The sequence below is a fragment of the Lepisma saccharinum genome, chromosome 17 (assembly GCF_977018435.1).
Source record: "Lepisma saccharinum chromosome 17, izLepSacc3.1, whole genome shotgun sequence".
Classification (NCBI taxonomy): domain Eukaryota; kingdom Metazoa; phylum Arthropoda; class Insecta; order Zygentoma; family Lepismatidae; genus Lepisma; species Lepisma saccharinum.
This window is the reverse complement of record NC_139245.1, coordinates 28957353-28983098: the sequence shown is the minus strand read 5'-3', so window position 1 is coordinate 28983098 and position 25746 is coordinate 28957353. Positions and strand designations below refer to the sequence as shown.

Sequence of the window (25746 nt, the reverse complement as noted above, 5' to 3'; positions counted from 1 at the left end):
GCAACAGTCTAAGTGAATTGAATTGTTTTAAGTCCACTTTATGCACAAATAGGCTCATTGGGACTGAACCAACAGTTTAATGTGGGATCTAAACCACTGTGCAATGTGTCTTCACAGGTACCTAACTTGGGATCCCTTGATTACAAAGGGATGGCGTTACCACTATGCCATCAGGGAGGCCAACAGCCTATTTAACTTAAAATGCATGTGAAGAGATGGGGGAAATTATCACTACCTAGGGGGAAAGGTCATATTTCCTCCACAAAATTCCTGGTACTTTTGACACAGTTTTTCACAGAAGAGACATTAAAAGATGGAGAAATATGTACCAATGACAAAAAGAAATGAGTTGTCTCTACTACAGTCATGAAATTCTCAGTACATTATCACTTTCAGTTATAAAATATGTATTGTACAGGGTGCCTGAAAAATCACGTAACAAAGGACTTTGAACTACGTGGAAATTTTTCAGCGAAAAATGCACGCTCGACCAAGACTTGAACCCAGGTCTCTGGCATACCGTGCCATTGCTCTACCACTGAGCTACCGAGTTGGCCTGGCCTCGCCTGATTTTTTGCTGTCGCTGTTTTACCTGTGTGGAATTGCCAGTGCTACAGCAACGGGATCTGTTGCGAGGCCAGAGACCTGGGTTCAAGTCTTGGTCGAGCCTGCATTTTTCACTGTAAAATGTCTACGTAGTAACTTTGTACAAAAATAAATAGAGACATGAACCATGAACAGGGTATTAACCATGTCTATGTGGATATTTTTTAAACATTAAGCAGGAATACACACACACACACAAAGACTAACTTAACTTTAACAGGTAATTTTTGTACGATAAATTTCAACTCTTCTTTTATCTGCAAACTGAGTGAATAGCATAGCCAGATCTCTAGTGCACCTAGCAGTGCCCTCTGACACAACCAATATTGCCAGCGAATCTTTTATCAATTCAATAAATGACCACTGAGACCATTGATCCACATCGAAAATTATTGCCAGGAACTCCATGTCCGTCTTTTATCCATGTTTATTTTTACTTCTTCATACAAAAGTTTTTTACATCTTACTAACTTTCCTTCCATACTGAATGTTCGGAGCGAATTTACAATACCGCACCCCTCCCCGATTTTTGTAATATTTCGCATACTCACTAATTGAGGCCTCCTAATCACGAATTTGAAGTTAAAATTTGGGGGTCACGTGTAGAAATTGAAAAATAAGCTAAATTGAGTGGTCCGCGATCGGAACAGAAACCCTGGATTTCTCCACGAAAACAATGTTTATTGCAATATTTTATGTTTTAGAATGAAATTAATATATTCCTGATATTACTATGACCCCAAATTTTTACTATGCTTCCCTAACCTAACCTTACCGTGACTGTTTTGGGGCAATCCGTGAATGGTTTGTGGGGCTACCCGTGCATATTTCTACAACCCCAAATTTTAACTATGTTTGCCTAACCTAACCTTACCTTACCGAGAATGGTTCGTGGGGCTATCCGTGAATAGTTTGTGGGCCAATTGCGATCACGGACCGATAAAAAATGTTAGTTTCATAGCACTGTAACTGCAAAATTTCCTCACTGAAGACTGCATTTTCATAACCTGCAATTGAATGCTCGATGCACTGTTGCCAAACTTACTCTAATCAAACAGTCCGCATTCCACATGCTCTTCTCCCTCGTGATTGTCACTGTCATGCTCTCCAAGTATGAAAGCAACAGTGTGGCAACGCTGTAGACAGCGTAACTGATTGTGAACGTCAATTGTTCATATCAACAAACATGGTTCCCATGGTTGTATACGGAGAATGCTTGCGAAAATTGTGAAGCTTATTTTACAACTTCTACACATCACCCCCAGATGTTAACCTCAGATAATTAATCTGGAATACGTATTTCGTGAGTATAAGAACTAGGATAGAAATTACGGAAGGGTCCGGTATTGTAAATTCTTACCGAATGTTCATGTAGAGAATCATTTTCTTGGTTAATGTTTGAAAAATATCCACATAGACAAAGTTAATACCCAGCGTAAGGTTCGTTTGTACAAATGTTACATACATTCAGTCACATGACGTTTTTGACACCTAACAAGGCAGAACTCCAAGTTAACCATTAAATTGTGGTGAAATGCAGTTTGTGACCACAATACTTCTAAGTTACCTACTACTTCATTTTTCCCTGTTCAGCATATCTCTAGCTATTGTCGTGGTTACTCAGCCCTTTGAATTTAACAACAAAGGTATTATCCTGACTAGACAAAGATGGTAACACTATTAAGCCTTCTTTGCATGGCAGAAAAAATACTCCATATGCTGACCAAGACAAAATAAAAGCGTACATAACGTGGAGACATCATAAAGAAGACCACAAAAGAACAGCATTAAAAATGTATTTATTACATAAAGATATTTTTGTATCACATGTTAGCTTTAAAAAACAGGTTTGACAAGCATCATCTCACTATGGCAAATGCGTGTCCATATCCTGTTCCTATTAAAAGTGCTTCAGTTTGCATTATAATATTTGTTGGTATTTGTACATCTACCTCCGTGCCAATACCACAGTTCCCATGTTCATTCCATCCCCAGCTGTACACTTCACCTGAGTCTGTGAAAGAAAAATACACAAAGAATTATGTCTTGTTCAGGTAATAGATTGATTAGCAGACACTGAAAGCAGGAAAAAGAAGCACTTGCAAGTCACTTGTTCAGATAATACCGGGTGGGCCATAAGTCAGTTGTCACTAGCAATCGTTAGACTTTGTTTTGCCTAGCATAGTGGAAGTCAGTTGTGAACTTTACTAGTGCGTATTACCCAATATAAGAATGCTGGGTAATACGCACTAGTTAAGTTCACAACTGACTTCCACTACGCTTGGCAAAACAAAGTCTAACGATTGGTAGTGACAACTGACTTATGGCCCACCCTGTAGATTGATTTGCAGACTGAAAGCAGAAAAAAGAAGCACAGTGCCAGAAACCAATGAAACGTAATGGCGCAACTACATATGTCCTGGACATACTCCCTTACAAATCTTCCAGAAGGTGAGGTCTGCCCTCATAAGAGTCATCCTCCAGATGTTGAACATCTGTGCAAAGTGTCTGGGTATTCCAGGAAAAATAAACGTAGAATTTTGTTTTCAATGTGTCCATCTGCCATCATGCCTGTGGCTTGTGACAACAGTACACTTGATATACTCACAAAGAATATCCATGCCCAAGCTGAGATTTGAACCTGGGACCACTGGTGTCATAGCATGCCAGTGTTCAGGTAAAAACTGAACATGTAGCTGGTAAAAGAGTTGGCAGCACCGCTAGCCTAATGTGGTTCAGTGTCCTCCAATGAAGATTTTCTTTGTTGCTTTCAGCTATACTTAGTATATCTCATTTACAAAGTTTGCTCTCCAGACGGCGAACATCTCTGGTTCTTGATTACAAAATTTCCAATTTGGGCGACACCCTGCTGTACCTGAAGCTACAAAAACATAAATCACCAGTGATTCACAGTGATGTCAGAGAGGAAGTTGTGTTGCTAAGGGTAGTGTTTGCATGAGTAAATTTAATTACACCACCATGACAATAATAAAAGAGATGGAGTTTTCTAAAATGATCGAAAGATCTTTCAGAGATTTTTGGAACACTCCTTCAGGTACATAAAATCATTTTTTCTGAGGTACATTATGAATACACTTTAGAACACCATAATCCAATTTTTATTTCGGTGTTCACAAGGAAAATCTAAGGCCTCAAGAACTGGTGTAAAACAGATATGGCTTGCATATCTTCACTATATATAAAAGTCAAAATGCAGATGAGCACATACTAACCTAACAAAGAGAGGTTAAATTCTGCACCAACGGATATGTTCCTCACTTGCTCCAATTCTTCCAGCAACTGTGGCTTCCACGACTTTTCTCTTGAATATTCTTCACAGCCAAGTTGACCGTAAGTGTTTCTTCCCCAGTTGAATAGCCTTCCTGAATCTGCCAAAGGAAAGAAAGTATATAGTAGGGATGCGACAGATTAATCCATACTCTTATCAGTATCAGCCAATATACGCATATCATCATCATCATCCTTTGCAGTTTCCTGCCTCTGGCTGGGTCAGCTGTCAATTTGCAAATATTTATTCTGTAAGACTAAGGTTGCTATTTGCCTGGTGGAATAGTATAATTTGTCCTGGTGTCCCGAAAAGTTTCTTTGGATTAGGGCTGAGCCAATACGAATGTATCATTGCATGTTGTATGTAAAATCGTTGCAACAGAGCATTGTTTGGTGGGTTAATTTATTCATCACCCCTTGTCATAAATACATGTCTACAAAACAAACACACACACACATATATGTAATAACTAGAGCCCGGAAGTTCAGGCATTTATTTTCGTTAAAATAGGCAGGCAAAAAGGCATTTATAATGTGGTAAATAGGCACTAAAAATGAAAAAAAGGCAAAATAAACTGAAAAAAGGCACATTTAGAAGTCGCTTACTTTTATCTATAATTTCTGGCAAAATGTTAAAATCTAAATTGGGAAGAGCATTTCAATTTTCTCCGTCTTGATTGCACGTAGCTACAAGGTGCTTTTTAAGTTCTCAACATTCATTGATAGTCGTCTGTCAGAGAGAATGTTTTTCATAATAGAAAATGATCTTTCTACTTCGACAGAAGTTATTGCAGCATGCATAAAAGAAGCTAATGTAGCTGGAGTCATTTTGGTAACAGCATTTTCACCTTTTAGAATATCACAAATTGTTTTCAATTGTTTCAAGTCCTCAAAGAGCATCGATCACCTCACTGATTTTTTGAAGGTTGTTAGCATAATATATAGCTGCTGATATCCAGGTTCCCTATCTCGTCAAGACTGGTTGCTGAGGCAAACTAAGCTCAATCGCAACTTCCTGAAATTTTCGGGTTCGAGAGGGAGATTTCAGAAATATTTTCTTTGTGTTCGAAATCAACCTGTCCACTTCAGCAGTCAATCATGCACAAGAAATGTTAACCGAAAGGCAATATCCTGACTCAGCATGAAATACTTTTTTCTCACACTTTTCTCCTTCAGCAATGTTGAAACATGCGTGAGTTCAATATTACTTAAATAAGGCGAAAATTATTCACATAATAAACGGAAGAAAAATAAATGCCAACAACGTTTTTTGGGAGAACAATAATTTATATACACATTTTTTTTTAAAAAAATGTCAAATTTCATTGAAAAAGGCAAAAAAAGGCATTATAATTAAAAATAGGCTGTGGGGTCCCAAATAGGCAAAATAGGCAAAATGAAAAGGATTCCAAAACATTCGAAACAACATAAGAAACGTATATCCGGAAAAATTTTATCAATATATGCAGTAAATAAAAAGAGGCATTTTGCCATACTTACGGGCTCTAGTAATAACGGTAAATATGTGATATCGCCCGAACGGATTTCTTCAAATTTACAGGAGAAACTACTTACTGAAAACAGTTTCTGTAGCATTGTCGAAGTTCTTCGAGGTATTTTCTTTCGCGGAAACTGAAAACTTCACCATAGAATGATGCAGAACAAGAAATAATCACTTTTTATGTAAGGAACTTGCATTTTCTGTAAAGTGACAACATTATGCCGTTGTTTCCATTATCTACCTGCAGATGGCGCGAGCGTCGAAAGTCACGCGGTCTTGTCATTGTTTCCAAATGTGCCTTTTTATACAAGAATTTTTTTCTTTTTTTTTTTAACTATGCTTACCTAACCTAACCTTGCCGGAAATGGTTTTTGGGGCTATCAGTCAATGGTTCGTGGAACTATATTGTCTGTTACCATGCCATATTGTCTGTTACCCAAGTGGAACAAGGAAGACAAATAATTACTCATAATATAAAAAGTTTACACTATTTTATGGAAAAAGGCATAACTTCACCTTAAAGAATCTTCTGCAATGCAGAATATGTAAGTATCAATGCTAAAATTAACGAAATAAATGAGTGAGAGGTGTTCGGGCGATATCGCATAATTACTATAATAACTAGCCTTTGTTATTTTAAATTGGAATTATACAAGAATCGGTATCGGCATTGGTATTGGTTCAAAGTTGCCAACCCTCTCGGGTGACGAGTGGGTGCCTACCTTTCCTTTTTCATGTCACCCCCTTCCCCCGAGGCAATGAGACCAACCGCAATCCACCCAGCAAGGAACCGAAGGGGAGAGAAAGAGAAAGCGTTCTTCTCTTCTCCTTTTGGGGGGGCAGGTGGGGGCAAGGAGGGGCAGAGAAAGGGAAAAAGAGACACCCCTGGCACCGTGGGAGGGGTATGGGGGGGCAAGGACAGGGTGAAGTGGGGGAGGAGGAATCGGGGGGCCCTGGAAATCGATTTCTCTTCTTCCCTCTCCCTCTTTCAACTACTTCTTCTTACCAGAGGAGGAGGAAAGACGTCTCTCTCTCTCTCTCGGAACATTTGTTCTTGCTGGGGGCTGCCCCCTGACCCTTCTTTCTTTCCTTTTTGGGGAAAAGGAGGGGGAGAATTTAGGGGTCTTGATTTATCCCCTCCCCTGCAGGTTTGAGGTGTTTTCACCCCCTTCTGCCCATCCTGGGTTCAAGGGTGTCTCTCTCTCTGGTCCAGACCCCCCCCCCTTCTATCTGCCCCTTCCCACTGCAGGAGGGGTGAGACCACTCTGCCTCGGGGGCTGGCAATCTCCCTCTCTCTCCTGAATTTGTACCTTCCCTTTTCTTATTGTCACTTCTTCTTCACTCTCAGGGATTTCCCTTCTCTCTCCAAGAAAGAAAAAGGGGAAGTGATCGGCGGCAGGGGTCTTTTGACAAAGAAAAGTCGAAGAAAGAGAGTGAAACAGGATCATCTTTTAACTTTCCTGAAAACTGCCCCAGAAAGGGAAAGAGAAGGTGCCAGGGGTGGGGAGAGGATAGAAGATCCTTCTTTCTCTTCCCCTCTCTCTCTTTCATTTTTTTCTCCTCCTCTCTCTCTCTTGGATGACCACCGGGGTAGGGTAGATCTACCCTTCCTCTTCCATGAGAGAGAGAGAGAGAGAGAGAGAGCGAGAGCGAGAGAGAGAGGTGTATCAGCTCAGACCTAATTAAGACTGTGCTATCATGAACACTTTTCTTTTAAATGTTTCGATGTAATTTTAAAATGCTCTCATTTTATGAAACAATCTAACTATAAGTTGCAATGCTCCCTCTCAATAATGTAAGAGTTATCGAGTTACAAAAATTTGCTTCGATTTCATGATGGCACCACTCAATGCACTTGCCAAAAACAACTAGTAATAATGCTACTTCTATTTCCTCATGATTGCAATGCTGAATTTCACTTAAACTTATCTTCCATTGTACAGTAAGCTGCTTACTGTAAGCAGTCAGCCTATCCGTTCAGTCCGCAGTGTTGAAATAATGTTTTGGCATTGTGAGATAGCAGCTTACTTCATTGTGGTATGATAAGGAAGTGTAAGTTCAATGAGACTTCAAAGTGAATTTCCGTTTATTAAGAAGTGTACGGACTATGATGATGAGGCCATCCATAATAATGATAATGGTGAATTCACGTAATAAATACCCGCAAGCAAATTACTAACTTTTTCCGCAAAACTTATTTGTAGAGGTTCTATTATTTTCGGTGTCCGCTGCCACCATCCACTTTCGAAACTAACAGGCTTCCAGTCAGCAGCATCGTGGATTTTCACTTATGAAATATAACAACCCTATGTACGACTAATGTATAACTTTTACAGAGGAAATAACATGTACCTGTCAGAATCATGTTATGAGTCCAACCAGCAGAAAGAGTGGTGATTCCTGAAATGGCATGCTCCTCTTTCAATATCTTGTGTGGTTTGTGGATGACCGGGTGTTGAACAGGATCCAAGCCAAGTTGTCCATGTTTATTGTCTCCCCATACATAGAGATCTTCCGATTCAGAAACAGCCAATGTGTGATGCTGACCACAAGCTACCAGTTTAATTTTTGGCAATCCTGGAACTAAGAACACAAATTAATCAACAAAGAATGCTTCAAGTGATTAGTAAAAGAAATCTAAATTGTAGCACTTATTTGAACATGTAAATAAGCTTCAAGACAAATCAAAAATATTCTTTAACAAGAAGAACTAGTGGCATTGTTAACAGAAAGTATTGATTCAAACTAACCCACTCGTACACACTGATATTTAAGAAAGTCTGAATATCCACAAGGATACAAAATACTGATTAACATTTTGGCTCACCATACATATCCCAAGAAGAATGCAACAATTGCTATTTTTCACTAATCCTGCACAATATTGCATGGCAAAAGTGGATTTTGCATGAAAGTATTCTGAACACCTCATATCTAAATCTGAATATTTCAAAACAGATTGAGATTATATAGTTTGAGACTTTTCCATATCAATCACAATTTTGGTGTAAAGTACTCTCTACAATAACATAACTTTCTGAAGAAGGAATGAATATATCTCATTAGCATTGTTACTATCACTGCATGTAGTGTTATGGAATAGAAAACAGTAGGACATCTGACTGTCATTTGAAATACCCTGGTTCAAATTAAAATTCTCCAGTTTTCATACATAAGTTTTCCATCGTAACCAGTTATTTCAACAGCAAGGATGCAAAATTGTAAAATTTTCAACTTTCAAAATAAATTAGTACATATTCATCGAATTATTTTAGTCTCATGATGTTCATACATATTTCACTCTATCCCACAAAGCTTTTCTCTCTTGATCTTGGTTAAAGTGAAGCTGCTGTTGTCAGAATCATTCTCTAACTGCCTTACTCCTCCAGGATTGGCCCCAGAAACCCATTGGGTGAGCTCTGAGCCACTTTATGCAGGGACATTGTAGAAAAAAATCTCACTTTAAATCATCCACCCTGGGAACTGAATTATATTGAAATTATACACTTACTGGTTTCTATACCCTATGATTATTAGTTATTTATTACATTTATAATAGCTCCACATCTTTACATTTACAGCAAAGTTCTATTCTTTTTTTCCCAGTAAAAAGACTGGCTGATATTCATTTTCCTCTTGAAGTATTGCATCTAGGCCCAATTTGTCCCTGGATGTGACTAACACAGCAATCTCCTTAATTGGATAATAATTACTGTAACGGTTACTCAGGCCAAAGGTCCCCGAGCTCTACCGTTAGGGGTTATGTAACTCAAGATGTCTGGGCTTAGAGCTGAAAGAGAATGCATTATTATCTAGGTAGAGTCTTAATACTAAATAGGAGAACCTGTAAGGTGTAGACATAATTAGGCATATAAGTAATGATTAACAATAACAAGGTGTATTATAGAGAATCGTAGCTGATATATGAAGAATATCCCAACTTATGTGTTAAGGGGAGGGAACTGAAATGAAAGAAGGGTAGATTAGCGATACTTAGCAAACTTGAAGTGAAGTTCCTTGTCCATCTTCTAAGTGCCTGAAGACAGCCTGGGCTTGGCTGGGTGGATAGCCATCTTGGGTTCGGAGACTGGACAGCACCTCCGGCCGTACCTCAGATCTGCTGGTAGACTACCACACCTCTAGTCTTGTGACTAGGGCTTATATACTTCGGGTGTGGCTGAAACAACATTACGCAGGATTATTTCTGTTGCCTCGTGTCTTTGTCAGGAAGTGCAGAAGGTCAGGGAGGCATGGACAGAGGACTCACTGTCTTTGCATCGCGTCATCGGTCGTTCGCATGTGGTGTCCTCACATGTGGGGCTCTCCGCACGTGGAGTAACTGATCGTATCTGGTTCCTAGAAACCTTCCCAGTAACCACAGCTTTCCTGTTGTTGCTGACCTTACTTCACTGAAGGGTAGCAAGTACATGTGGACTGAAGACAGGCAAAGATAAGATCCACAGCACCTTGAGTGCATCCTCTTGTGAACCGCACCCATTTCCAAGTTTACAGAAAGTCCTGAACGTACAGAAACTTGCACGTTACATTACTGATTAGTTTAAAACTTATTTATCCTATACTAACCTTCTGTAGGAATCTCAACATCAGTTAAAGGCTGCTTCCACTCATTTATCAAACCCAGTTGTCCCTTCTTTCCATTCCCCCACACAAACACTTGCCCTGCCTGTGTTAGCAAAGCAGCATGTCGCAGACCAGAAGACACATGTAGTACTTCAGGTACATTTAACTCTATAGGGACATTGGTTTTGGTTACCTGTCAAAATATATACATATTCAAACTGTACAGCAGGAATAAGGATGTTATTTGTATATTAGTGTACTGGTATTTCAATAAATAACACATAACTTGATAGACAAATTCCTCAGAGGCCCTCCCAATAATATAGTGATCATGTCCCGGATGATTCACATAGTGGTTCAGATCCAACTTTAAACTGTAGGTCCAGTTCTGTTTAGCATATACACTGGTCAAAAAAATTAGGGGAGCAAGCAAGAAATCCCAAAACCAAAGTTGGTAAGTCAAAAGTAGCTATGTATTTTGATTAGGTGAGTGTGTCCTCAACCAGTACAATACATGTCTATTGAGTCATTAGCACAACAGAGTTCTAGGGGTGATTTCTGCAAGGTACTGCACAAAATCAGGAGAACAGCACGGTGATAAGACAACAGAAATGGACAGATACGCAACAGATCCATACCTCTAATAAGGCATGTGTTCGCCATGAACTGCTATGACAGCTGCACATCGGTTTGGCATGGAACCAATAAGGTTATCAACGACAGCCTCCGGGATATTCACCCATTCCTCCAGAAGGGCCATTTCCAACTGTTGCAGAGTTGTAGGCGGCACTGGCCGAGCAGCAATGCGTCTTCCGAGTGTGTCCCACACATGTTCAATGGGATTCAAGTCTGGGGAGGATGCTGGCCATACCATTCGTTCGATACCCTCATCCCGTAGCATGGCGTCAACCAGACGTGCTCGGTGAGGTCGGGCATTATCGTCCACAAAAATGAAACGATCACCGATATCTGCAGCCATTGGGACAACATGAGGCCTGAGGATCTCATCCCGGTACCGTAAGGCTGTCAAAGTACCGTTCCGGATAATGTGCAGGGGGGTACGTCGACCAACACTGATCCCTGCCCATACCATTAAGCCACCGCCACCATACTAAGACACTTCGCGCACATGTGCGGGATAATTGCAAGTCCCACGTTCCCTCCAGATGAGAATGCATCGATTATCTGACTGGAGACTGAAACGCGACTCATCCGAGAAGAGAACTGAACTCCACTCTCCATGTCCCTACTCACGATGTTCCACAGCCCACTGTCTGCGAGCCCTACGGTGTTGGGCATTCAGAGAGACACACACCATTGGTCTTCTTGCATAAAGACCCCTTTCCCGCAGGCGATTTCGTACAGTTTGGCCCGACACTCTTCGTCCTGTTGCCAAAACAAGGCCGCGTTGCAAGTCAGTTGCAGTTTGCTGCCTATTCCTGCGAGCCGACAATGCTAAGTACCGGTCTTCCCTAACTGTTGTTGACCGTGGGCGACCTTGCCCAGGCCTCCTTCGTACTGTACCTGTCTGTTGAAATCGTGTCCACAACCTGCAAATGACACTGCGTGACACACCAACGGCTGCAGCCACCTCACGTTGTGTTTGCCCTGCTTCCATCCTCCCAATGGCTCTCCATGCGCTAGATTCCCCTAAATCGTGTTGTTCTGCCATTGTTCCTATTCAACACTACTCAACTGAAACCCACCTGCACTTACGGTCTGCCAGCACCAAACAACCGGTGTTCCCAAGTGACCCTGTGATTGCTCCTCATATCACAAATTCTGCCACGTGCCTTATGGTGTCACTAGAGAGCTCTTCATGCTGATGATTCATCACAGATGAATTGTACTGGTTGAGGACACACTCACTTCATCAACATACATTGCTACTTTTGACTTTCCAACTTTGGTTTTGGGATTTCTTGCTTGCTCCCCTAATTGTTTTGACCAGTGTATGTACGTAAAGTACACTTAAAACAAACTTCCAATAATTCCTATATTCCTTTGAGGATTATAGACTGCAATGCTGTGGTTGAATTTTAGTTATTAAATGCCAGTATGTTTTTAAATATGCACAATTGTCCATACATTTTGGCAAAAATGGAAAACTGATTAAGTCGCATTTTAGTAAGTAGTCTGAAACAAAATGCTGCAACTACTGACACTAAAACATATTTTCAAAAAAATTATTAACAAATTTAATTTCCAGTTTACTAATATGATCAATATCCCAATCTCCAACTATTCTGTGGTGCATCACCTATTTCCTGTTTCCTTTTTGCATGCTTTTACTGAATCACCCTCCGAGTGTGTGTGTGCGTATTATTATTATTTTCTGGTGCTTCCAACCAGAACAAATATTTCATTTTGGTTCATATTAGTGGAAGTCAAGTGATGTCAAAGATGCATATTTGTACACCAATAACAAAATTTTGGATACAATATACACAAAAATGCACACTATTAATACAAATACTGAAGTTATATTGATGCATGCTACATGCATCATTTTCTCCTTACTTTCTTCTTTTTAATATTTTTGTTGCTTTTCTGCCATTTTTGGATAATCACAATGATAAAGATGAATAATGAATAGATGATATTGATGAAGGGACAAAGGTACAAATGCCAAGGCTAGACTTGAATCTTGGTCTTTTGGTGTAGAGATAATGAGTAGACTGGTCAATATGTTTGGCTGTTGAGGCGGCACATGCATCATTTTCAAAATTATTAAAAAATATGAAATGTAATGCAAGTCTCAAGTCTCAGTGAACAGGTCGATCAAGAACTTGCTACCAAAGGATCTGGGTGTAAGTCCCAGTCTTCATCTTTTTCATCACTTACCATCATCATCACAATTAGCCCGGCAGGAAAGTGATCAAAAATAACAAAAATATGAATATAAACACAAAACTACAATTGAGGCGCTCAGAATAATAACGGCAGATCCCAACCGATCTCGAATTTTGAGATACAAGTATGATGGTATACTGCTGCCACCTACCTTTCATATGCTGAAGTATCAAAAGAATTGGGATATGTCAAAACTCTCATATTCCACATTTAAAATTCGTCTGTAAGGAAAATGAAAAATATTATCAGTGAAAAAATGACATATCTCAACTGTGTGTGCTTTTGTTTTGTCTGCTACGAGTTCGGTGGCGTTGTAGACAATATGGCAGCATCCGTAACTGAGTGTGTTGTTATGCCAGAATCTCCGAAAAAAGGTAAATAACGAGTGAGAAACTCAAGTGAATGGGTAATAAACAAACGGACGTTATGCAGAAACAGTTAAAACAGTATTAGTTCAAACTTTGTCATTTTAAAAAAGATGTTGATGGTGCTCCTCTGCTTTTACGTAAGGTTGCTTCCATTGCCAGCTCCCGTGGCAGAGTGGCTAGCACATCATACTACGACGCCAGGGTTCCCAGGTTCGATTCCTGGCCTGGGCATGGATGTCTGTGAGTGTCCATTCATCAATTTCATCATATCATCACTCATTCCCATCTTCACAAATTAGCCAAAAGTGGCACAAGAAGTGAAGTAAAATAAATGAAATCAATCAACTTCCATTATTGTGTAACATGATAATCCTGATATTGTCAAATTTAGTTTATCTTATTCTGACATTGACGTGCATCAAACAGTTAATTTTAGGAAACAAGGTAAAACTATAGATGTTTCATTGTTTAAGTTACAGGAGAAGTACAGTGAACAGAGAAAAATGAAGAAAGCTATACACAATGACTTGATGCAACTATTGAAATATATACTACCCGTCTATCATGATTTTTATAAAAATCTTCATCATTATGGTGTTGATGTTGTAGAAGAATGTGAACATCTGGGAATGGAGCTGGATTAATACAACATGTTTAATAAAGGTAAACTCAATAAATAAGTTTTATCCCATTTTTTCACTTATGTATAATTTTTCCTAGTAAACAGCACAAAATCTGTGAAACTATTAACCACAAAGGTTCAAGAATTTGCAGATAAACTTGAAAAGCCATATTTAAAAGAACCTAAAAAAATTATGTCGTAATGTTAAAAATATCCTGAGTTTTTAAATTAAACAGAAAATGTCATTTTTCTCAAATTGAACTTTGGTTGGGATCTGCCGTTATTATTCTGAGCGCCTCAATTACAATTTCAGTTTTTATTAGTTTTAATGTAGAAAGTTTGTGGATTTTCAATGTGAATTTTGTGTGTGTGACATAACAGTGGAAAAAAAGTTACGTTACCTCTTTCTTTGGAAGTCCCAACTGTCCAAAACTGTTTGAGCCCAATACAAGAAGCCTGCCATAATTTGTAATGACATATGTTGATTCCCAGCCACAGTCAATCACTTTAACATTATATTTCTTCAGGGAATCGATCTGTTTGATTGTTGTGGTTTCCGCATCACAAGGGAAGCCCAACTGTCCCTTACTGTTCCATCCACAACCAAATACTTGGCCGCAATTGTCAACAATTATTGTGTGTCCTCCACCTCCTTGAACTGAGGATACGTCACTTAGATTCAGAGAACTATCGAATTCACGAACTTCCATTGGAACCACACATTGCTCTGTTTTCACTCCATGTCCTAACTGGCTGTATGTATTGGCACCCTATAAAATTCATAAGTATTACTTCAATAAATCATTGCATTTTGGTATTAAATACAACTTTCTCTGCCTTTTTATTAGTCATAATCATGAAAATAAAAGATCACAGCCAGGCACATAGCTAGAAATATGTTTCGGGGAGAAGGGGGTCCGAACCCTGTGTCTCAGGAATATTAATAATAATAATAATAATGTTTAAATTAAAATAATTAAATTAAATCAAATTAATAATAATTACAATACATAAATTAAAATTATATTATTATTACACAAATAGGTAAAAAGACTGTGTAAGAATAGAGATATAACAGCGCATATCCATTATGTAGCTTACCTGTAGTTAAGATCGGAATAATTTATATAAAAACAAGTGCCCTGGCAATGAAATTAATGTCAAATATATGAAAAATTAAATATTTATCGAATAACAAAAATGATGTTACATGTAGTTGGAGAAAAGTAAGTTTCTGATGAATATTTTATGGATGTTATTTTGAGTAGTAGTGTACATAAATCTTCCTTGTAATGTCATTCAAATCAGTATGATCCCAATATAATCCTTGCCTTCTAAAATGTTCAGGAGAAATTAATAACCATCGTTTATGCAATTATGAAGAAAATGCTAATATTTTCATTACTTAATTTTAGTACTTGGGTAAGTCTTTCGAACCCCTGGATTCCCCCAAAATACATCTTTCCTGTCCTTCAAAGCCGTATTATCCCAATATAATCCTTGTGTTCCAATAAGTTCTTCTTCTTCTTCTTCTCCCTTATGCCCACTTAGGCGTCGGGTCCTTTCAGCCACTTCTTGAAAGAAGTTCTATCCTGTGCCAGTCTTTTCACTTCGTCCGGTGTCTTCCCTCTCTTCTGTGCCAGTCCATAAATGTACTGGTTCCAGTTCAACCTGGGTCGTCCCCTTCCTCTCTTTCCTTCTGGTCGGGCCTCAAATATTTGTTTCGGTTTACGCTCTTCCTCCATCCTAATAAGATGTCCCAGCCAGCCTAATTCCCTCTTCTCTATGATTTCAATCAGTGGTTCCTGATTCAGGCATTCTCTTCTTATTGTTGTGTTTCGTATCATATCTCTCCTTGTCTTTCCTACAGTTTTTCTTAAGAATTTCATTTCAGTAGCAGTAAGTCTGCTCTCCAATTTAGTTTGCATTATCCAGCTTTCTGATCCATATAATAGCGTGGGGAGATAGACTGTTTTATATATTTTCATTTTTGTTTCTTTACTAATCTCCTTTTTACCTATAATGGTGTTACTAATATTATAGTACAGATTATTTTCTTTTTGAATTCTGTGATTAATTTCAGAGTCCATTTTCCCGTCCGCAGTTAGTATGGTTCCTAAATATTCAAACTGTTTTACTTGTTCTAAGGTCTTATTATTCCAATGAATGCGCATCCTTGCTGGTTCTTGTTTAGTGAAGTGCATGACTTTCGTCTTGCTAACATTGATTTCCATCTTTCGTTCTTTGAATGCTCGGCCCCACTCTAGGACAGCATTTTGTAGGCTGTTGCTATCTTTTGCTAGGAGAACAATATCATCAGCGTATACTAATGTTTGTACCCATACCGGTTTCATCTTATAATTTCCAATTTTACATTTTCTTGTTCTTCTTTTGCATTGCTTTATAATTTGATCCATGAATAATATGAAAAGAAGAGGGCTAAGTCCATCACCTTGTTTTACACCTTTTCCCATATTAAATTCCTTGGAGGATTGTCCATTTATTCTAACAGTTCCTTTAACGTTCTTATACAGACTTTGAATTATTCTAGTCAGTTTTGACGTTACTTGGAACTGATGAAGGGCCTTCCATATTTATCCTCTTGGTACTCTGTCGAAGGCAGACTTTAAGTCAATAAAAGCTGTAATTATTTCCCCCCCTCTGCTTAGTATCTTCTCTATTGCGTTCCTCAGGGAGAAGATTAGATCTTGAGTTTGACGATGAGGCCTGAAACCTGCTTGGTCTTCTTCCAATTTATCTTCCACTTGTTGCCTTAATCTTTTTTCTATAATGTGTGAAAATAGTTTCTGGGCCACTGGCACTAAGCATATTGCTCTGTAGTTTGAGCAATCGAGGGTACTTCCTTTTTTATGTATAGGAATTATTACATTCTGTTCCCAATCTTTTGGTATTCTCTCTGTTGCCCATATTAATCTGTATAAGTCCCATATCCATTTTTCCATTTCCTTTCCTCCATATTTTATAAATTCTGGATGTATATTATCCCAACCGGGTGCTTTACCAGTTTTTAAGGATTTAATTGCCTCTTGTACTTCTTTTAGTTGGATTTCTTCCTCAGCTTCCACGTCCTCATTTTATTCTCTCATGGGTCTTTCCTCATACAATTCCTCTTCTTCTTCTCTAAAGGTTTCCGCATAATATTCATTCCACGTATCTAAAATTTCCTTCATATTGGTTTTCACCTCGTTATTCTTGTTTTTGATATTCCTCCTTATTAAATTTCCTCGTTTTCCTTTCAGATTTTTCAACACGTGCCAAAATTTTCTTGGATTATTTTTATGATTTTCTTCTATTTCCTTTCCAAATTGTTCCCAGGTTTCCTTCTTCGCTGTTCTCACTATCCGTTTTGCTGTATCTCTTGCCTGTATATAAGCTTCTTTGTCCTCCATTCTTTTGGTCTTTAAGTATTTTAGCCATGCTTTCTTTTTAATTCCAAACTTTTTCTTACACATTATCGCTCCACCATCTTGTCTGCTTCTTTTTATTTGTTATCTTTACTATTCCACATATTTCTGTTGCAACTTCATTGAGGCTTTCTTTCATTACTTTCCATTTATTTTCCACATTCCATTCTTGTCCATGGTTTTGTTCTTATTCTCTAAGTTATTCTATCAGTTTTCTCTGAAACTCCTTTCTTTTATTTTGGGTTTCTAATGTTGATATTTTAAGTTTAGTAAGGTTTATCTTAATTGGTGCAGGTAGTGGTTTGAATCGGGTCGTCATTACTAGTAGTCTATGTTGAGTACTGAGCTCGGCGCTGCGAAAAACTCTTACATCCATTACATCATAATGGGTGTTTTTTGTATATACGCAGTAATCTATTGTGCTCTGTGCTCCTCTGCTAATTGCTTCAAAGGTAATTTGATGTATTTTTTTATGCGGGAAGAAGGAGTTTCCGATGCGTAGCTCGTTATCAATACAGAACTCCAGCATTTTATCTCCATTGCTGTTTCGGGTCTTTTCAGCACCATACCTTCCCAAACTTCCATGTCCTCGTCTAATTTCATTTCCCACTCTAGCATTCCAATCTCCCATTATAATAATGTTTTCAGTTACATTTCTAGCCTCATCTAATATTTGTTGGAGGGAGTTGTAATATAGTTCTTTTTCTAGTTCATCTTTATCCTCTGTAGGAGCGTATACTTGTATAATGGCAATCCTACGGTTTAATTCCAATTCCAAATTCAGTCTTATTATCCTAGAGTTAACTGCTTTCCAGTCAGTTACTCTAGTGTTCAGTCTTTCGCTAATAATAATTCCCACACCTTCTTTTGCTCTACTCCTTCTTTCTACTCCTGAATACCTGAGAACATATCCTTTTTCCATGTCAACCTCTCCTGATCCTTTCTTTTTGACTTCACTAATTCCTAGTATTTCTAGTTTGTATTTCTCCATTTCCTTTACAATCTCCACTTCCAATAAGTTCAGACGTAATTATACAACAAATACTAAATGAGTATATTTTCATTATTTAATTTTCATACTTAATAAGTCTTTCAGGTGGGGTCTGGACCCCCTACATACATTCTCCCTGTCCTTCAAAGCCGTATGATCCCAATATAATCCTTGTGTTCCAATAAGTTCAGACATAATAATACAACAAATGCTAAACAAGTATATTTTCATTATTTAATTTTCGTACTTAAGTCTTTTGGGTGAGGGGTCCGAACCCTCTAAATACATCCTTCCTGTCCTTCAAAGCGATATGATTCCAATATAATTCTTGTCTTCCAATAAGTTCAGAGGAAATTATACAACAAAGGCTAAACGAATATATTTTTCATTATTTAATTTTAGTACTTGATAATTTTTTGGGGGGTCCAGATCCCCTGAACACCCCCTAAATACGTCCTTGATCACAGCATAAAATAGATGGAATAAAAAGGAACAAATACAATAAAATAGTACTCAAATTCTGATTGAGAATCAAACCCAAAACTTTTGATGCTGAGATTGTGAGTCAAGTGTCCTTATTGATACAAATGCCTGAATATTATAAAAATTCAGTTTTTCTGAATATTTATAAATGTTAATGTAAATATTTAAAAAATAATACTTTAAAGTATCAAAATAGTAAAGTAACTTTCAAACACAAAATGCACATTTGTAACACAATTTCAAGAAAATTTAAACCCTGTAGAAGTATCATGCGGTATTTTGTGGACCCTGTGAGACACTCAGCATCTGAAAATGTGTCACAGACAGTAATGTTCAAGGTTCAAGAACCATCCAGGTCATGATTATTATATTTGTTTTTCTAATGCATTCTTCCTATCACCATTCATAGGGTTGCTATATTTCGTAAGTGAAACTCTCGGATGCTGTTGACCAGAAGGTTGTTGTGGAGCATGAAGGGGAGGAGCTGGACCCATAGTCGTATGTATGTACAAAGTAGTAGGTTATGTATGTACACTAATTATTACGGACAGTCCGATCATCATATTCTTTACATTTCTTAATAAACAGAAATTCACTTCAAAGTCTATCATTAAACTTGCACTTCCTCTTCAATGCCATAATGAACTAATCTGCTATCTCAAAATGTCGAAACTTTCTATTAACTCGATAACTCATATTATTGAGAGGGAGCGGTGACCCTTATACTATTTTCTAAAATGAGTATTTTAAAATTATGTCCAAATAGAAATAATGCCCATGAAATTATAGACTTACTATGTGCTTTTCCACCCGATTCCGGGACATTTTTATGTCCTGAAGAAACTTTTCAGGACACCGGGACAAATGATACCATTCTGGGACTATCCCGGAAAATCCAGGAGGTATAGCAACCCTAACCATTCATCACCATGGGCCTCCCCAATGGCGCAGTGGTAGCGTCGTCGCCTTGTAATCAAGGGGTCCCGGGTTCGATACCCGGTGGAGGCACAAGTGGTTCGGATCCCACTTTAAACTGTAGGTCCAGTCCCAATTAGCCTTACTGTGCATAAAGTGGACTTTAAAAAAAACATATCAACAACATTCATCATCATCATTGAAATTAACCTAAAGAGATAGAATAACTATTTCAAGCCAGTTTTTCTAAAAATCCATCGTGTGTTAATAATTCCCACCAGGAACCATATTAGCCTGCAAATTGACCTTTGCAAGAGCATTATTGATTGATTGATTTAGTTTAATTCTTTGCTAGTGCAATAAGTATGAGTTAGGTGCAACAATTGTTGATAAGAGTGCATTAAAGACATTTCGATATGGTGTAACATGCAAAAAAAAAATACTTAAAATTTGGTATTTGGTACTAAGTAAATAAAAATCAAGAAAGGGAAAATGTATCTCACCCATGATAACAGTTGCATCTTTCATCTCACAAAGCTTTGAACTGTGAATCTCATAGCTTTCTGAAAGGAGAAATACGTACAGATATATTACAGAATATTAATACTATTTAAATTGAACAACATATTAGTGCCAATATAATTTGTAAGCATGTCCTGATCCAGCATTTGTCTACTAATTTTGTCATTGATTTTGCCTTCTGGGACTATTATAATACAATGAGATCTCATGTTGCCTGTACTAAAAACTACTTTCAGTAATGTACAGTTGATGATTTGTGCCGATACTTTATACTACACAAGTGAAAATTATTTAATTTTGCTCCACAAAAGCAGGCACCTTGTCAGAAATAAGATGTGTCTACAAAAATAAACCAGGCTAACAATTGACTTGTATGAACTTGATGTACAGTTTAGAGGGTCATTCACATGCGTGTCTATTGGTGTGTGTGTGATCCTAGTGCTGAAAATGGAATCTTGAGCATCAAGAAAGTACTGTTAAAGGTGTTTGTTGTGAAATTATTGTTGATTGTTATCGTCCTCCATTCAAAACACTGCAGTTAGCATAGTAAAAACAGGTGAAACATTGTATGAAAAATTATTACTTTCTTGGAACCATGCCAGCGGGTATGAGCTTATTTCTGTGCAACAGAAGACAGAACACATGATACAAAATGGAATCCTGTTGCACTGGATTTGCAAACAGTAGATGAAAATAAAACAAACAAAAATAAATACACAGCCTGAATGTTCACTCCATCCAGAATCTCTCATCATTCATTCTCGCATATTAAATGTCACAAGGAGGACACCACGGCTAGTTCCGTGTTAGATCCCAAGTCGAGTCAAAATATTGTAAGGAAACCAAGGTGCTACAAAAAAAAGAATAGGCTCGAAGGGGTTTCATGCTTTGAGACCAGATATTAAGTGATCAGGTGTTGGAAGCATCTAGGGACATTATTTTAATGCTAAGCCTAAACCTGGCCCATATAACTTAACAACGAAAGCCAGTGGCAGCCGGCGGCAAGTATGATGGGTAGTGCCAACGTGATCAAGAAATCGAAAAAAAAACCTCCGCAATACCCACGCTCCCTCCTTGAGGTTGCCCCACTGGCCAAGATGTTTATCCTCGTTTGGTAACGTGGAAAACAGTGTGGGTTTTAGTAATAACACACTAATACGATTCATCTTCACTCATCTTTATACACTACAGGACACTTCACTAAAAACACAATTACAAGAGGAAGGGAAAACATATCTTCTCACCTTCTCCTCCCCCATGCACACGTATTCCAACTGGATGTTGAAAATATTCTAGACATTTGATGTAAAAAGAAATTGTCGAAATGCCAAAGAAAACTCGCATCACCATAGGATTTTTTACTTTTATATTTTTAAAAAGTCTGGATGGCCCTCTAGGCGCATCTATCTATTATCAAAATGTTCATTTAACTTTGGAAAAATACTAGGTTCGTTTCTCCAAAAGTTGGCAGAAAAGTAGATAGTACCATTTTCAAGAATTACTTCCCCAACGGGTCTTACAAATCCGTCGTATTTAGCAACTTATCTCTGAAGATGGCAACTGTGTCAACACTGCGAAAGTTCCCTCGCTGTGCCAAAGCGAAAACGGGCACGGGTGGTTCCTATGGGCTAACACCACCCCCTGCCACCTTCTTCCCGGCTCATGGTCGAAATGTTACTCGCTGAGACTTCTCACGTGTTTCAACTTGGTTAGGCCAGTTCTTGAGTGGCGCAGACCGTTCCCTCTCTGAGGGTACGAAACAGCTGGCGATGCAGTGAGGAGGTTGGGCTGTTCAAATCTAGTCTGTGGTTGGGGCGGTCGTCACGTCAGCTTGACCGATTGCAAGATTCGAATCTCCTTGTCTGTAAACTATCAATGTATTAATTTAACAATACTTGGGCTATGTATGCATTTCTTCTGAGGGTAGTGCCATGGCACGGCGGTTCTCCCCCTTGAGCCGCAGCTGATGAAAGCACTTATGGATGTTTTATTAATGCTAAGTGATTAAACCTAACCCATCTAACGTAAAAACAGAAGTACTTAGGGGCATAATACTGCTTTGCACCCCATGGCCATGAAATAGACAGCAGCACCAGTTCGTATCCCAGACAACAGTAAATGAATGGCTGCCCGCGAGCACAGATACTTAGGAGTATATGGAAAGGAACACTTGTTCTACAGAAAACACACAGTAAGTAATCACCAATCCTTTGAAATACATGTTAACAGACATAAATAGAAATCGAACAATGTAAAAAAATGTGGTAACGGTTCTTATTATTATTATTTTTTTTTTTCAAATTCTCTTAGCAGAAAGACTAATTATCATAGAATATTGGCAATCATTGTCACACGAAATCTGAACCTTCCTTAAAGTAATGTGAGCACCCTTTGGATCTTATTTTAATGTTAAGAGAACTAAACCTGGACAGCCTAACTTAACCATGAAAGCATCTATTGTCGCATTAAAAATTATAGATATTAGAGTTTAGACTGCAATTAAAAATTAACCAGTAAACCTACATAAAAAAGAGTTACATCCAAATTTAGCTTATTCAATTCTGCGTTAATCTATGCTAACCATTTTTTTTACTAGGCCTTCTATTTTTTATCATCGTGAGAACCAACAAGGGCATTTTTTTTAGTTTTTCTAACAATCAATATCTTTGAAATCCTGTAAATAAAAAACGAGTTGTTTGGAAAACAACTTATTCTTAGTATTGGGTAGACCTACAAATACAAAATTGGTCTTGTTTTCACCAGGTAGTGAAAATAGCAGAAAGTGCTGAAGACCAGAAATTACAGTAACAGTTCAGTATATCGGAAACACATTTCTTCATTTTTACAGAAGAAACTACTTACAGAAATGAGTTGCTGCAAGCTTTCCAATGTTCGCCGAGGTATTGTCTTTCATCGTGGAATATATTTGACCAGGAAATCAGGTATTTTTCAAAAGAAATATCTCACCGATGCACAATTGCGATTGCTTTCGCTACATGAACTGCATGCTGCGTACGTTTGATGACGTAAACCCCTGTCAGTATTTCCAACCCCTTTTTTTTCGGTGAAGAAGGTGGTAAACACTGCATACCACAACGTGAGTCAAGATGTGGCCACCATATTGTGTGTTACGGAAGCGAAGAAATGAATAAAAAAATCACTCTGTATGTGAAAAATTGTGTTTGTTTTCATGTAAAAAGCATAATGGCACCTTGTATGTTCCGCAATACACAATTGGTAAGTATGAACCATGCCAAACACAAAATATCCGATTTTAATGTGTTCCCGATATACCGAACTGGTACCGAAATTACATGATCAGGTGTTGGGAAGTATTTTCTCAAGTAATTTTAATGCTCATAGCGGCCCAAGTTCCTTTTGTTTTATTGCGATTTCATCATGCTACGAATGCAATTTTTGGTGAAAATTTACAGTAGTAACTCCACCGGAAGTACCTGCCGCCATTTTGAAAATCACGTCATCATTCCAAACTCGCTTTATAACCAATCAAAAACGAACTGCCATATTAAAAATACAAAGTTAACAATTTCCGAACACAAAAACGATTTACGCCTTTTAACACACAGTAAAATCAAATTGGAACCACACCAGTAAACACGAGGAGGAAACACGCCAATAAACACAAGGAAGAAATTCGCCTTAAAAATGAAAATGTAACCACGCCAGTAAACACAAGGGGGAACGACACCAGTAAACACAAGGGGGAACGACAAAAAAATAAATGATTTACCCCTTTCAACACACAGTAAAATAAAATTGGAACCACACCAGTAAACACGAGGAGGAAACACGCCAATAAACACAAGGAAGAAATTCGCCTTAAAAATGAAAATGGAACCACACCAGTAAAGACAAGGGGGAACGACACCAGTAAACACAAGGGGGAACGACACCAGTAAACACAAAGGGGAACGACACCAGTAAACACAAAGGGGAACGACACCAGTAAACACAAAGGGGAACGACACCAGTAAACCCAAGGGGGAACGACTAAACCCAAGAATAAACCACTCCAATAAAAACTTGCAATTAAAAAATCTTCATTTATACTACTGTTGGGGGCTCCGCCCCCAAACCCCCGAACCAATCCAAATCAAAATCACTAAATCTAAATTTCTATGAGTACCCGAATTTAAAAGTAAACGAAAACTAAAAAATTTACATTACAACCACAAATTACCTACTCCAAAATAAAAAGAAATCAAACTTACCTTACTAATCACAATTAGCTGGAACATAAACTGGTGAAAATTTACAGTAGTTTCACCAAATTCAACGTCCGCGGGCGTAGAAGCCGAGGCCATACCAACATGACCCACCAGTAAATTACGCTCAACCGGCATCTGATAACAAACTACTACACCTGTGACTACACACCAAGCACTAGCTAATTGAACATCACCAGAGCCACCTACCATCAACTTACTAAAATAAACATACGCTCGCTGACTTACCACATACAAACCACAACTTCCGGTGGATACACGGCAGTAAAGTTTAACCCAATTTTTACATGGTTCGATTTCGATGTACGTCTGTTAACAAATACTGTGGAGTTTTAGCGATTACTAAAGGTTTTGTTCAATATATGCTTTCGTGGTTAGGTTAGGCAGGTTAGGTTTGGTTCACTTAGCATTAACATAAAGTCCCTAAATGCATTCTACTAAGGATCCGATTTACTTCTACATTCATTCCCACGATTCTACGATATTTACTGTCGCTTGTCGACGGAGAATATCTTGTCCATGAGAAGTGCGTAAGGTAATTTTAAAGTTTTTTTTTCAACATAAATAACTTTTTTCGAGTCCAAACAGTGCTCATTACTTTAAGGAAGATTCAAATTTCGTGTGACGATAATTTGTCTTTGTGCTAGGAGAAATCATAAAACAATCGGAACCGTTACCGGCATTTTATTAGTCCCAGCACATAGCAGAACACCTTGTGGTATTTTTCCAACTTTATGGCATACAGAAAAAAAAAATTACTCGTCTCCTGAACGAAAATAAATGCACACCGACATAGTAGGCCAGGCCAGGTTGTAGATCATGCATATGCAGTTTAAAACCTGGTGAAAATAGCTCAAAAGCTAGCTGCACCACTTGGTGAAAATAGTCACTCCGTTTAATTTATTGTGGGGATACAATACACTTTTACCTGTTAATTCTTGAGGACACTTCAAATCTTGGAGGCCCTAAAATAGCGCCTCGCACTTGCTGTATGCCAGTTAATTAGGTCACTTGCACTTTATAGATTAATTTTACAAAAACAACTTTACATAATGTAATGTATTGTGTTCACGCGCTTTCGTTGTGTACACAACATAGCAGAAGCAATACCATCTTGCAACAAGTTTCTGCAATTCATCAATCATCATAAAATCACGCAAAAATAATAGTGAATCAATTTATATTACATTATAATATTCAATAATATTCCTGATCTACTTCGGTTTGCAGGCTTAATCTGTTTCCTATACCCCAAAATTATATTTTTCTTCTTTCACTAGAAAAAAGACCATCATTCTGGTCATGTACAACAATCCTGTACCTTCTCACGTGACACACTAGCGC

The 25746-nt window shown here is 38.1% G+C and overlaps 1 protein-coding gene across 1 annotated transcript; it reads right to left on the bottom strand.

Annotated features, from left to right (window-relative positions):
* Positions 1-2402: 2402 nt before the first annotated feature.
* LOC146001649 (secretion-regulating guanine nucleotide exchange factor-like) lies at positions 2403-25622 on the bottom strand. The gene is made up of 7 exons (XM_083139243.1): positions 25331-25622; positions 20137-20196; positions 14221-14589; positions 9980-10169; positions 7748-7978; positions 3840-3995; positions 2403-2620 (listed from the first exon to the last, which is right to left on the bottom strand). Exons 2-7 carry the CDS (start codon positions 20152-20154, stop codon positions 2466-2468), a joined length of 1119 nt encoding a protein of 372 aa, XP_082995369.1. The 5' UTR covers positions 20155-20196; positions 25331-25622; the 3' UTR covers positions 2403-2465.
* Positions 25623-25746: the final 124 nt, after the last annotated feature.